The 14729-nt window shown below is 41.4% G+C and overlaps 1 protein-coding gene across 1 annotated transcript in view; it reads left to right on the top strand.

The window, feature by feature from the left end:
• cacna2d2a (calcium channel, voltage-dependent, alpha 2/delta subunit 2a) overlaps positions 1-14729 on the top strand; it is a 139471-nt gene that overhangs the window by 120826 nt on the left and 3916 nt on the right. The window contains 24 exon segments of the mRNA XM_079682190.1: positions 340-415; positions 418-428; positions 1002-1070; positions 1657-1731; positions 1821-1895; positions 2012-2083; positions 2227-2298; positions 2423-2484; positions 4358-4434; positions 7357-7417; positions 8156-8253; positions 10195-10285; positions 10377-10439; positions 10571-10674; positions 10784-10882; positions 11066-11157; positions 11248-11295; positions 11412-11483; positions 11572-11724; positions 11907-11959; positions 12114-12169; positions 13015-13141; positions 13490-13602; positions 13874-13950. Of these exon segments, the coding sequence (XP_079538316.1) occupies positions 340-415; positions 418-428; positions 1002-1070; positions 1657-1731; positions 1821-1895; positions 2012-2083; positions 2227-2298; positions 2423-2484; positions 4358-4434; positions 7357-7417; positions 8156-8253; positions 10195-10285; positions 10377-10439; positions 10571-10674; positions 10784-10882; positions 11066-11157; positions 11248-11295; positions 11412-11483; positions 11572-11724; positions 11907-11959; positions 12114-12169; positions 13015-13141; positions 13490-13602; positions 13874-13950 (1896 nt within the window).

Genomic DNA, 14729 nt, shown 5'->3' with positions numbered 1-14729 from the left:
ATGACAGTAGGGCCTCTGGGAGAATGGCCCGTTTGCACGTCATGCCACTGACATCCTTAATGTGTTTTTAATAGCTCCTTTATAATGATGAGAAACGGCCCTGAGTGGCTCAGGACTGCAGGCTTTATGGCTCCGCAGGACGGGGATGCTGCTGCTGGCGGCCCGCTGCTTTATGTGGTGACAGAGAGGGGGCCGGTCAGGGTCTTATAGTTTTATGACAGATGAACGTTGGCTTTTCCAGCTCTTTGCTTTTAACACCTCTACATGACAAGCACTATAAATGTTTGTTTGATGATACGTGTTTGTTATATTTAGTCACACCAGCATGTGTGTTTGCAGGAGTACCTGGACGTCCTGGGCCGTCCCATGGTGCTGGCTGGGAATAAAGCGCAGCAGGTGCAATGGACCAACGTCTACCAGATGTTCTGGTGAGGGAGGACTTCTAAAGATATTTAATTTATGATTACTATTTTTTATAAATATTTCTAAATCTGTAAAAGTTTCTCATTTTATGTTTTATAACTAAGGCCATCTGCTACCTTTTAAATTTGTAAATCACAAGCAATTGTTTATTTAAATGAAGGGATGTCCTTCAAAAATAAGCTTGATTGATCCTTTTTCTTTAAGGATAGTATATGATAATGATAAAATCCTAAAGGTAGTTATGATGTCAGAAGAAAAGCATGCACATCCAGATAACAATTTTTAGGTTTAAGAACTTTACAAAAAATGAAAAATAGTCTGTACACAAAGAAACGCTCCCAATGAACATTTTTAAGTAATGTTATGAGCATTAAGCTATTTTTTTTGACAGAATTCTTGGTGTCCCCACCTTTAATCCACTCAATTCAAATTTAAAATGTCATTACATTTAATGTCATTACATTTATCTGCATCTTATTGTGTTTGTTGTCTTGGTTTTTGCATTCTCAATTACACACCTAATAGAGATTTTATTTACCATAACAACATTTTAATTGGATTTCTAATATGTGTATCAGGGTTTGGGCCTAGTCATCACTGGGACGATGCCTGTCTTCAACCGCACTGTTGATACTGTGAGCCCTCAGGTAAAATCAACACTGCACTACAGGACATGGAACTTGCAACAGCTGGACTTTTTCACTCACACAGCACAGCAGACAGCAAGACCTCAGCTCATCCTTCATATGAACGAGCATTTACCTTAGTTACGACGTGTCTTTATTGTCAGTCACGTGGTGTAGGCTACACAATAGGGTCATTCAAACAGAAAGACTAACGGGTGGAGCTTCAGGTCTTATTTTGCACTGTTGACCATCATCTGTCATTTGTAATGGCCTCCACCCAACTGCTGCACTTCTAGGCAACACCTCCCCCCTGAGGTGACAGCAGACATCACAGCCCCCCATCGGTAGTATCTGTTGTCATGCACAGATGCATCCAGCTTTCAGTATCCATGACCAAAGTATTTACTCTGGGATTATCACACAGACCTGAGGCTGTGAGGCCGCTGCAGTTTAAGATAGACTGTACAAAATATAGACTAATCATATTGAGCACAAAGTGATGAGTCGTCGGTGGCATGGAGATGTTTCTAGACCTCTGAGGGCACAGCTACTGGCTTTCCTATTCTCTCCAGTGCCAGGAAATTTCTAATGATTGTTCTTCCTACAGAACCAGCTCATCCTCGGAGTCATGGGAGTGGATATTGCAATTAATGAAATCAAAAGGAAGACGCCCACATACAGAGTAAGCATGTTGTACACTCAGTTCCACCCTATCCCTCTCATATTGATGATCATCGGTTCACACCTTCTCGTCATTCTTCTTATGTGCAGCTTGGAGCTAATGGCTACACCTTTGCCATCGATCCCAATGGCTTCGTTCTGCTGCATCCCAACCTGCGACCTAAAGTGCGTCCAACTACACACACATGCAATAACTTTACATTACTTCTGGTTTTGAATCAAGATGTGGGTGTTTTTTCTTTCTGATGGCTGACGTTAAGCCCTCCCTCTCTCTTGTGCAGATCTTTGACTACAAGGAGCCCGTTACTCTGGACTTTCTAGATGCAGAGCTGGAGGACAGCAACAAGGAGGAGGTACAAAATTGGAAACCTCATCATTATTCATAAACGGTGTATTTAATATACATTTAACGTATCATTGGATCATTTGCTTTTTCCTTTTGGTGTACCTGTTTGCCTTGTCACACTGCAGCATCTCTCCCTCTCTCTCTGTACAGATCCGTCGACAGATGATTGATGGCAAGTCCGGGCAAAGGAAAATCAAGACGCTCATTAAGTCAGTTGATGAGGCAAGTCATCAATACATGAGGCTCAATCATTATCCAAAGTAGCACCTTCCTGAATGGCGTTGTAATGAACCTGACTGTGCTGAGGATGTGACGGTGTTACATATTTCTCTTTGGGTGTTAACAGAGGTACATTGATGAGGCCGTGCGGACGTACACGTGGACGCCTGTGAATGGTACAGATTACAGGTAGGTTTGATATCAGACATGCCCACACCTCGGACCAAAAAAGATTGTGCAACTTGAAAATGTGAGTGAAGTCCATTTTTGATACTTTTAAATGACCCAGTTTTCCTAATTACAGCTGTTACTTATCAGCCAGCAGTGTTTTTCTTAACTATAGCTGCCTCAGCTTAGAGCCGACTAAACACATCACTGAGTCAAGGCATAAATAAAGATTTCTATATTAGCATAAGATAATTCATTTGATTCCAACAAATGAAGGAGCATTTTTCAGTACTATAATCACAAATGAATTGCATAGTTTATTAATTTCCTAACTTGGTTTAACATTTGAGCTTGCATCGTAATGACATTTTCTCCAGGCAACACTTTGCAAATTACAGTTTATGATATTCAATAGTTCTACAAATGCCCGATGTGTGTTTTTGTTATTATGTCTGCTGGCAGCGTGCCTGGTCCTGGCCGAGTCCACACGAGGCTTTCTCTGCACAATTATATTTATTTCAACTCGAAGGGAAACTCCAGCAGTAACAGTGATCGTGTGTTACTGCTGTGATCTGCAACAGTCAGATCTAACTGTAACCAGACGCTCACTGATGCCGGATGTCATGCAACATACATCTACATTTAGGGATTAGAGACGGTTGTAGCTCATAAAACTGATGACGATGGATGTTTCTTTAAATCTAAATTAGCTTTATATTATAGATAGTCGACTGTAGCCGTGGCTCAGTCTGAACCTGATACTGTCACAGCCTGATTTTCTATCCGTTCCAATTAATCCTCTTACTGGTTTCTATTCTATTTCTATAGCACCACAGATTAAAAGATGGGACTTGTATTTCTATTTTCTCTTCCATCAATGTATTACTTTGGTGGAAGAGTCAATATTATTGAGCATATGTAGGTCAAACTATCAAGAGAAACCAATATTTCTCTTTTATGTTCATCCCCTAGATGTATCACTTTGTTTTAAAGATAAACAGAATCAGAGATGTGTTGCAAATATTCAGCATGTTTGATACCGTACAGTGTGAACTCGCTCCAAGTGCAGAGTCTTTGCTTGTGAACTGATGGGCGCAGGCCGTCTCACAGCAGGCGGCATCGAGGACGCGCCGAGGCCTTTTCTGACTGTTTGATGTGAGCCTACTGTATGTGGCCCTCGGCTTAAAGATCCTCTGAATTGGAGACTTTAACTTCGATGGAAAACTGCCTCTTCAGTAGTGGCTTCATTCTGCACTTTTGAGCGAAACATTGGTTAAATAACTTTTTTTTTTCAGTTCAGACGCTACATATAACTTATAGCCCATGAATCTATACAGTGCTAACATGCATTGTGTTGTAAGTGTAGCTCTTTAACAAAGTTGTTTCCAGTCATCGTTTCATTGTTACCTCTAAAGTGTTTCCTACCTCAAACATTTGGTAAAAATGATTTTTAAGAACATTGTAAGATCTGCCTTTAGAATATATATATTACATTGCAGGATTATAATTATTGATGAAATCACTTTAATGTTGGTAAAGGTAAAGCTCATACTGCAATTACTTTACATACTACCTAGTAGCGTAATCTATATTAATGTATAATCGTTATGTATATATTCTATGAAAAGAAAGAAAACTTAAATTATCAAATAAATTCAGTGGATTAAATCAAGTACAATATTTAAAGCCTGTCTGTTGTGTAGTTGAAGAATAAAGTAGCAGAAAATGGGAATACTCAGTAAAGTATAAGTAGTTTAAAATAGCTTTTAAGTACAGCACTTAGTAAATGTACTTACATGTGTGTAAGTGAGCACGACTGTGTGTGTGTGTTGGAGAGTTTATTTGTGCGTTCATAATGTGTGTCTGATTTTCTGCGTCTGCCTCGTCCCATCAGTCTAGGGTTGGTACTGCCCACATATAGTGAAAACCACATCAAGGCCAACCTGAGTGACCAGATCCTTCAGGTGCAGTGTAAGTACCCGGGATTTCCCAGCATCCTTCACTCTCTCTCTCCACTCTTTCCTCCGTTCTCTCTCTCTCTCTCTCCCAAGTATGACCTTATTCTCTTATCCAGTCCTTTGTCCTGGGTCTCCAACCTCAACATAAGGAGTGTCCAAGCGGAGATACCTGCAGCGCTGCCCCCCCCCCCCCCCTACTCCCCCCCTCTGTGCGCTCTCTGATAGGCAGGATCTTACCTCAGCCCCCCGACTCCTCTACTGCCCCCTGTCCCCTCCTGTCTTCATGCTGTGCTGTAAAATGGTGATGTTTTTTCTTCACACTGGCTGAAGAAAAAAATAACTGAACGGACAGAAAGGTGAAAGCTGTGGTTTTACTGTGTTACTCAGGTGAAAATAATGGTGACTTCTGTGCTATTATTTTTTTTGCCAAATGCTCTCGCCTCTTCTCCACCAAGTAATGATTCTGAAGCATCTGGGTTCAAAGTATTTGATGTTCTGAAAAACTGTGAAAACACGCATGCTTTTCACTCCTTTTTTGATTTTGGGGAATTTTTCCTTCTGTTTTGTGTGTTATTTATTCTTTTTTCTGTTAGATTGTGTGAGTTGTTTCCCGGCTTTGGAATCATTCAGTATATAAACTCCTACACGGCCCGGGATAAGGGCTTCCTAATGTGGGAGTTTGGGTTTTTGTGGGTCTGAATGGGGACACATGTTGTCTCTCTCATTCTTTGTCCAGACCCTGTTACTCCCCTCTTTTCCTGTTTTATTTGAATTTTCCTTTTTTTATGTTTGACCATAATTATTTATCACAATTACTGGTTTTGTCTTCAGTCTTTTTCTTTTCCTGGATTTCCCAGGTTTTCGTTTCCTTTCCTCTGTTGGTTTTCTGTTTCCTCGTTTGCTCTTGCAAATAAGATGTTTGCTCTTCATTTCTTTTTTCTCTTGTCTTGTTTGACTTAAATTGGTTTCTTTCTTTCAAGAAAACAATATTTTTATTCAAACAGTAATTGAATAAAATATTGTCTGTGATCCCCCCTTCCCACCCGACCCCCTGTTTCTTTTCTTGCTCCTTCTCTGATGGATCCACACAGTGCCATACACCAAGGGCAAGTATACTCCATATTGGTCCACGTTCCCTTCCTTTACTTCCTACTCCCTACCGCTGCCTCCTTCCCACACCTCTCGTCCTTAACCTCTTCCTGCTGCCCCCCCCCTCCTCCTCCTTCCCTCACCTGTCCTAGCCTGCTTGCCTCTGTTCCTGCCCGTCTTGCCTTCAGGACTCCCTCCCCTCTTCCTCTTCTACCTCTTCCTCTTCCTCCTCTTCACCTTCTTGCTGCAGCTCAGATCCCACATCCCTCACGATGGCTCCTCTGGTCCTCACCCTCCTCCCCACCTATCCACTGCTCCAGAAGCAAAAATAAAAACACCAAGGAAGACAGATATTCATGTTCTCTGTTAAAACGTGTCTTTTGTCCTCCCACATAATCCTTTTCCTTTTGTGGAAAGCTCCAAATGGGTTGTGTCTTCCCCCTTTCTCTCTCTCTTGTTCTCTCTTTCATCCACGATTTCTTTTCATTTTCTTTGGCCATATTTCTCTCTCTTCCTCATCTACCTTCATTTCTTTTTCACCTTCTTCTCTCTCGATTTCTCTCTCTCTGCCTTTTCTTACAGTGTCATTAATTAATACATGTCTTTAATAGTTTTTACACTAGAGCTCAGGTTTTGACAGATCTTTAATTCGATTTTTATAATCTCCATCTTATTTGTGTAATAGCTAAAAATGTTTCAGTCAAACATTTTTTTGCAGTAACATTAAAATAATGTGGTAAATCATCTTAAACATTGATATGAAATACTGCAATGCTACAACTTGGTTATAATATTGTATCTCCACATACCATGTAAGTACTGCTTTTTGATTATAGTAATAGTAATAAATAGTGATCTCTTGTGGTCATAATATTTTAATATAGCTATACTTTATTGATCTCCATAATAAAGCTCTGTTAGCTGCCGTAGTCTGGTCTATAGCTGGAGTCGTTGCTGGCTGCAGAGCGACCCCCCCGGGCTGAGCCCACCCAGGTCCTCCCATGTTGTCAGGTGTCAGGGTGCCGCCTGGCTCCTGTGTCGTCCCTCTGTACTCCCTGTCTCCATCAGCTTGTCTCCCCTCCCGCCTCACCCCTCAGACTGTCAGAGGATGGCCCAGCACTTCCTCAGTAAACCTGACCCCGGATGTGCATGGCATTGTGGGCGGAAAACTACCTGGGCACTCTATTTTAACTCTAAAATGTCATTCCTCTGCTGTACACAGTTACAGGTCTTGATAAATAAGGAAGTAACACGTTGGATTCGTTGCAGACTCACCTGTTGATGCTTTGTGCTCTGTTTTGTCTGTGACAGATGAAAAGACGTTGCCCTTTGACATGCCCTTCACAATGCAATGCACTTCCTCTGATTATGTGTCTCTCTGAGCCCTCTCCCCTGCCAGTCTGAGGGGTGACCACTTCCATCAGGACCGTCACCCACCTCCCTTGCAATAGTTGGCCATGTTGATGCCTGCCTGATCTTAAAAGCACTCATTGTGGATAATCTGTCTGAGAACTTGCTTACCGACTCACCACGTCTCGCAAGTCAGTTCTCAGACATCCAAAGACATGTTAGATTGATGCTAAGTGAATCCGAACACGTTTGTTGATGAACAAAAAGACAAAGAAGGTGTGAGTGCTTGTGAAAGTGAAGCTGTCGTCCATTGAGATTCAGGTTCTATTTTTGGCACCATATTGGCTAACGCTAGTGTTCCCATGATACCTCAGTGTTGCTATGGTAAACTCCTTTCTGCGTCCCTGCACCTCTGAAGAACAGCTGCTGTTTACCCACAACTCCCCACCGCCCTGCCCACCACTCTCCCTGGATAACTTTCCCCTTTCTGTTGCAGATTTTGAATCACTGCTGCCAAACAGTTTTGAGTCTGAAGGACATGTATTCATTGCTCCCAGGTAGCCCTGTGTGAACGCTTGCTGTCGTTGATGGTCATCAGTGTTTGGTCTTGACATGCACTTCATATTGTTTTGTTGTGAGCATTTTTCTAATCTATCATCTGCTTTCTCGTATTACGTCTTTTGTGATGTTGAGGTGCACTTTGTGGAAGTGGTTGTGATTCATTCATTGTTTGGGTTGTGTTAACATGTAAAAACAATATACTTATACTATTTGTGTTATGGTTGCATTTACCCATTGTCTTCTCTGAGATAAACTCATTACACCAAGAATTTAAGCCACATTTTCCTTGCATGCTGCTTCTATGTTGTATGTTTGTTATACACATTTAAATTAAGGGGTTACTGGTTTGGTTGCACAAAAACTGTATGAAAAGAAGATTGAAATCCTATTGCTTGTGCTTTTTTAATATCAGATCCTCTTGGCCGACAGTTGCACCATGAATTCTGAACCACAGCGATACAAATCACTCTTTCATTGTGATGCCTGCACTCTGAACTCCAACACATATTTAGTTCTGATAGACAGCAATCTTATGATATTGAAAATGAAGCTTTAATATATGCATGCTGCACGTTATAGCATCAAGAAACCTATACTGTGTATGGCGTTGTGCATCCCTGCTTTGTGTTGCCTGTCCCTCTATAAAGGACATCAAAGATATTGTGTAAATATTGCATACACGTATTTGTTTTTAGCTTCCTTCTCTGTGTTCAAATGCTTCATCTCTTCCTCAGGGAGTACTGCAATGATCTGGAACTGTCCAACAACAACACTGAGTTCCTGCTCAACTTCATTGCTCTCATGGAGAAGGTGACACCGGACTCCAAACAATGTAAGTTTCATTTACTTTTGCTTTTAAATTATTGTAATTCTCAAGGCAAACTATAGTAAGCAAGGAGTTTATGCTACCAATGATTGTCTGGGTAGCCAAAGCTATTAAGATAACTTGATGTACAGTTGCAAGAAAAAGTATGTGAACCCTTTGGAACTACCTGGATTTCTGCATAAATTGGTCATAAAATGTGTTCTGATCTTCATCTAAGTCACAACAATAGACAAACACAGTCTGCTTAAGCTAAAACCACACAAACAATTCTATGTTTTTATGTTTTTATTGAACACACCATGTAAACATTCACAGTGCAGGGTGGAAAAAGTATGTGAACCCTTGGATTTAATAACTGGTTGATCCTCCTTTCGCAGCAATAACCTCAACCAAACGTTTTCTATAGTTGCATATCAGACCTGCACAACGGTCAGGAGGAATTTTGGACCATTCTTCTTTATAAAACTGTTTCAGTTCAGCAATATTCTTGGGATGTCTGGTGTGAATCGCTCTCTTGAGGTCATGCCACAGCATCTCAATTGGGTTGAGGTCAGGACTCTGACTGGGCCACTCCAGAATGCGTATTTTCTTCTGTTGAAGCCATTCTGTTTACTTCTGTACTTTGGGTCATTGTCCTGTTGCATCACCCATCTTCTGTTGAGCTTCAATTGGTGGACAGATGGCCTTAAGTTCTTGATAAACTTGAGAATTCATTTTTCCGTCGATGATGGCAATCTGTCCAGGCCCTGAGGCAGCAAAGCAGCCCCAAACCATGATGCTCCCTCCACCATACTTCACAGTTGGGATGAGGTTTTGATGTTGGTGTGCTGTGCCTTTTTTTCTCCACACATAGCGTTGTGTGTTCCTTCCAAACAACTCAACTTTGGTTTCATCTGTCCACAGAATATTTTGCCAGTAGTGCTGTGGAACATCCAGGTGCTCTTTTGCAAACTTCAAACGTGCAGCAATGTTTTTTCTGGACAGCAGTGGCTTCCTCCATTTTATGACCAACTTATGCAGAAATCCAGGTCATTCCAAAGGGTTCACATGCTTTTTCTTGCAACTGTATATCAATGTTGCCACTATATGTCCCAACATAGTGCCATCCGACCTCTGCAGCTCATCCAGAATGCAGCTGCTCGTCTGGTCTTCAACCTTTCTAAATTCTCCCACACCACGCCGCTCCTCCGCTCCCTTCACTGGCTTCCAGTAACTGCTAGAATCCACTTCAAGACAATGGTACTTGCATACCATGCTGCGAATGGATCTGGCCCTTCCTACATCCAGGACATGGTTAAACCGTACACCCCAGCACGTGCACTTCGCTCTGCATCAGCCAAACAGCTCGCTGCACCCGCACTGCGAGGGGGACCCAAGTTCCCATCAGCAAAAACACGTGGGTTTGCTATCCTGGCTCCAAAATGGTGGAATGAGCTCCCCATTGACATCAGGACAGCAGATAGCTTGCACATCTTCCGGCGCAGACTGAAAACTCATCTCTTTCGACTCCACTTTGAGCGATAGAATTACTAACAAAGCACTTATATACTAATAAAGGGCTGGCTTATCTAAAGCCAGTTGAGTAGCACTTGAAATGTTTGGCTCTATGAAACCTGATATGATTCTGATTTCTTCAAGGTTGTATCTTCCTGGTCGAATGTACTTATTGTAAGCTCAATGCAATGTAATATAATGTAACGTAACATCAAGCTTTTGCATAGACTTATGCAGATTAAGTTGGCTGGGATTAAGAGGGTGTCTCCAATTTTGACAACCAAACTTGATATGTTTGTATTCACGTGTGTTATCATATTTTATATCCAGAAATCCTCTCTTCAATTGGTTCAGTTTTTATGGTTGAAATGTAATATCTTAAGGGACGGGAAATCTACATCTGATGTGAATGTAACTGAAACTCTCACACCATCTTCCCCTCATCATGTTCAGGTGACAATTTGCTCCTCCATAACCTGATTCTGGACACTGGCATCATCAGGCAGCTGGTTGAGAAAGTGTGGAAGAATAAAGACTTGAATACGTGAGTAGGATTAAGTCATTGCGTTTTTAGATTTCTCTCTAAATAGGCTTTTGGTTTGATTTGCATCTCTTTTCATCATCCTGATATTTAGATATGGCTTCCTGGCTGTGTTTGCTGCATCAGATGGAGGAGTTACAAGAGTGTTCCCCAACAAGTAGGTGCTCTCAGTACATCTGTTTTATTCCTCACTCTATTCTCTTCGAACGCTGTAAGTTGTGAACCTTTGAGTATAGTGGGAGTCTTGTAATGTACAGATTAACAGCTGTTTCTGCTCTTAAATCTCAGGGCTGCAGAAACCTGGGAGGAAGACCCTGAGCCCTTTAATGCCAGCTATTACCGGCGCAGTCTGGACAACAAGGGCTACATCTTCAGAGCGCCTTATCGAACAGGTGAGGGATGCTCTCAGTCTTGGGTTATATATCTCGCACCGAGGCTCATTTTGTGTGCTGGCCGTTTGAATCTAACGGCTTGTTTTTTTCCTTTGTTACTGTCATAAAGCGCGGGACGAGCTGTTGAACCCGGAGAACGACACCATCGGGATCCTGGTGAGCACGGCCGTGGAGATCACAGTAGGAGGGAAGACCATCAAACCTGCAGGTGAGTTCAGCAAAAATAATAATATAATAGACGTGGAAGAAAGGGAGGCAGAGATAATTATACCGCTGTGTTTCTTGTCGCTTTGTATGGACATGTCCGCTCTTATTTCGTTGGGCCTTTTATTTTCATATGTATCTATTATTTTAGTTTTCATCTCTTTTTACTAACTTCTCTTTTCCTCAGTGGTCGGAGTGAAGCTGGACCTTGAAGCCTGGACGGACAAGTTTAAGATCCTTGCTAGCAACCATACAGACAACAATCAGGGTTCAAATACGGTAATGAAATATACCTTTTTTAAAGTTTCCTAAATAAACCAGTATTTCTCCGATTTTGAACTGTTGCTAATTGTCTTTTCCCCGTGACAGTGTGGACCAAACAGAGGCTGTGAAATGGATTGCGAGGCCAACAGTGAGGTGAGTCAATCTGATAATGTGCTGATAAGCTTCGTGTATTCAGCTCGGTCTCCTCTATCAGAGCACTTTACATTATCTGCTGTGAATTAACAGCCTGTCTCTGCCCCTGTGTGCAGGATCTCCTGTGCTATTTAATAGATGACGGTGGATTCCTAATCATGTCTAATCAGAAGGAGGAATGGAACAAGGTTGACTTAAATAATGTATTCTCACACACTGAACACTTTGCGCTTTATCTTTACACTGAGCTTGACTGGCGTTTCTTATTTCCCACAGGTGGGCATGTTCTTCAGTGATGTTGATCCCTACTTGATGTACGCGCTCTACAACAATTCGTTCTACAACCGCAAGCAGTCATATGACTACCAGTCTGTGTGTGAAAAAGTTTCCAAGTCTCAAAATGGGGCCGCACCCAGAGGAGTGTTTGTGGTAAGGATATACACTTCCACACCATAAAGGATGAGATGTATCAACAACAAATTAGCTGATTCAATGCTTAAAATACACTGAATTAATGGCAATAGTGAGACAGATGGATATTGTTTTTAATAGGGACTGGATTCGACTTGCTTATTGTTGCTAAATGTTTCTCTTTTCCTTTGCATTTACAGCCCACAATAGCAGATTTTGTAAACGTGGCTTGGTGGACATCAGCAGCGGCATGGTGAGACTCCTCTAGCTTTCATGAAAAAACCCAACTGTATCACACAGAACACACATACCGCACCTTCAGGAAATATTGAATGGATAGTAGACAGTGCTGTATTCACTAAAAAAGAAATTGCTGTTTCACTAAGCCCCGTCTCGTGTCTCCACAGGTCCTTGTTCCAACAGTTTATTTATGGACTGGCTTATCAGAGCTGGTTTGTCAGAGGTGGGTACAAACAACAGACATTTAATCACATGTTGGTGTTTTAAATGTCTGTATGAAAAGTTGAAAGCTCTTAGCATTTCCAAGTGGTATTCTCTGTCCATCTGTTTCCAAACAAATCACACAATGGAGACGTTGATAACATATTTGATGTCTGTCGGGGGCTTTGTTGTGAAAGGCTGTGTACGACCTGGGAGACAGGAATGCATTATGAAGCGACGTTAATAGGCAACCAAGCTAAATGCTGATGGTGTCATTATTAGAAGAAAATATGTTGGCAAATTAAAGCAGTAAAATGACTTTTTTGTTTTAGATTTCCTGTCAAGAGTTAGATAAGAATATCGGCCCCATTCTTATTAAGCATGAAGCTAAAGACGGGAGAACACTCACCTCTCAGCTCCTCTCAGCTCCTCTCAGCTCACTAATTAACACCTTTTACCTCATTGACAATCAGAAATATAATGACAACAATTTGCGGGTTTGAGGGGATAATTATGGTATCCATCTTTTCATCTCACTCGAGGGAACAAAGGGAATAATTGCATTTTCCATTATGTTGAACTTTTTCTGACCACTCATGGAGTTATGAGACTTTAAAGTGCACTGACTAACATCCAATGATATAAGTGTCAGTATTTCAAGTGCACAGTGACATTAGTTTGTTATCAACCTCTGTGCAAAAACTTTAAATCCAAACTATGTAAAGAACTGTTGAAGGAGAGAGGTTTTACAGCCTTTTCCAGGCAGAATGCAGGAATTCACTAATTAAAATCCCATTTTTAGAGCCAGCTCTTATAAATCAAGTGAACTGACAAGTGAGATGTGTCTGTGCTCTGGTGACGCTGCAGATGAGGTGGATGCAGAAGGAATGGACTCTACTCGGGTGCGGAGTTGTGTAATGAAACAGACGCAATACTTCCTGAGTAATCTCAGCAGCTCCTACAACATACTGCAGGACTGTGGCAACTGCTCCAGGTCTGTACACATGACAGAATACACACATGTAAACACACATACATGCGCTCTCACACACACACACACACACACACACACACACACACACACACACACACACATCAGAGTCGCACCGTGACAGATGCTCAGTTAGCAAGACGGATTCATCTTCCTGTCGGAGCTAATAAACTCTGCTGATGATTAAACCGCATCAGCTCTAATGAAACGGTCATATCATCGGCTAAATGAGCCTTACAAGACTGTCTCATGAATCTTGCTGATCCATTAGCAAATGAGGCTGTGATGTAAGCGAACAGAGGGGGGTAGTTATGTTGTCTCCCTTTTCTTTGCCTCTCTCTTTCTCTGCAGGCTGATTCATGCCAAGAAGATAAACAACACCAACTTGCTGTTTGTGGTCGCAGAGAAGATGCCTTGCAACTCCTGCGAGATAGAGAAGCTGTCCCAGGAGGAGGAGGAGGAGTGTATCCTTTTTCACATTGTACACCAGCTGCTAGAGAATAAGACACTCTACATTCTATCTCCTTATTACCATACCTGTGGACACGCAGATGTGTCCCGGTTTTTTTTCAAGGTTATTTTTGTCATGATGGTTTGAAATATAACCAGTCGTTTAACATTTAGCATCTGCACGTCTGCCTGAGGACTCTGAGTGTGTGTGAAAGAGGAAACATTGCAGGAAAAAAAAAACACATTTGAATGTTTTTACTTTTCCTTAATCGAGTCAATTTTCAGTGAAGCACGAAAATCCATGTGAAGAAGTGGCGCGCTATCGAAAAGGACCCGGCACCTGCTTTGACAATAACCTCACTGTAAGATGTTCTGACACAATATCAATGAGCACTTTTATTTAAGTGTTATAGTTTATCCACTTTCGGCCAAATCGTTTTGCGATGACTTGATCTCACATCCTGTCTAATGATTCTGAGCAAGCTGTGAAAAGTTTGACTTAAACACAGAAAGGTCAAAAACAGTGAAACACAGTTTAGACTTTGAGAATCAAACTTTTTTTATTGGAATTATCCTTAGAAATGAAGATATATATTGTTTACTGAAAAACCATTTCAAGTCACGATGAATCAATTCAGCTGTAACCCCTAACCCTACACACAAAACAGTTTAAGAACGGGCATACAGTTTACATTAAAGATTTTTAACAACTGTAACTCCTTGTCTTTAAGGGAATAATCTGACCTTTAGGAAAACAGGTTTAGATGGTTTCTTGTAGAGTTAGACGAGAAGATTGATACCACTGTGGAGGCTAACAGCAAGAGTCACTAGCCCGAGCAATGTACAGGCAATGTCCAAAATCACTTCCTATTACCTGTATGTGTCACCGTGTAGCCCCCCCACGTGTTTATCAGTGGAATGGACCCCTGCTTGTTGTAGCTTCATATTTAATGGACAGACACGAGAGGAATCAATCTTCTCATTTAACTCTTTGCCAGAAAGAAAATAAATGTCTAAATGTTTGTTTACATTTTTTTATGTATTTATAGAGGATATAAACTAAGAATTAAGTGAGAGAAAATGTCCACTTTCCTCCTAGCAGTTTAACATAAAGGGTTAGCTTATAAGACACAAACACAAC

Source organism: Notothenia rossii (genome assembly GCF_949606895.1).
Source record: "Notothenia rossii genome assembly, chromosome: 5".
In the NCBI taxonomy this organism is placed as follows: Eukaryota; Metazoa; Chordata; class Actinopteri; order Perciformes; family Nototheniidae; genus Notothenia; species Notothenia rossii.
Note: the sequence above shows the minus strand (reverse complement) of the source record. Positions and strands in the feature narration are given on the sequence as shown.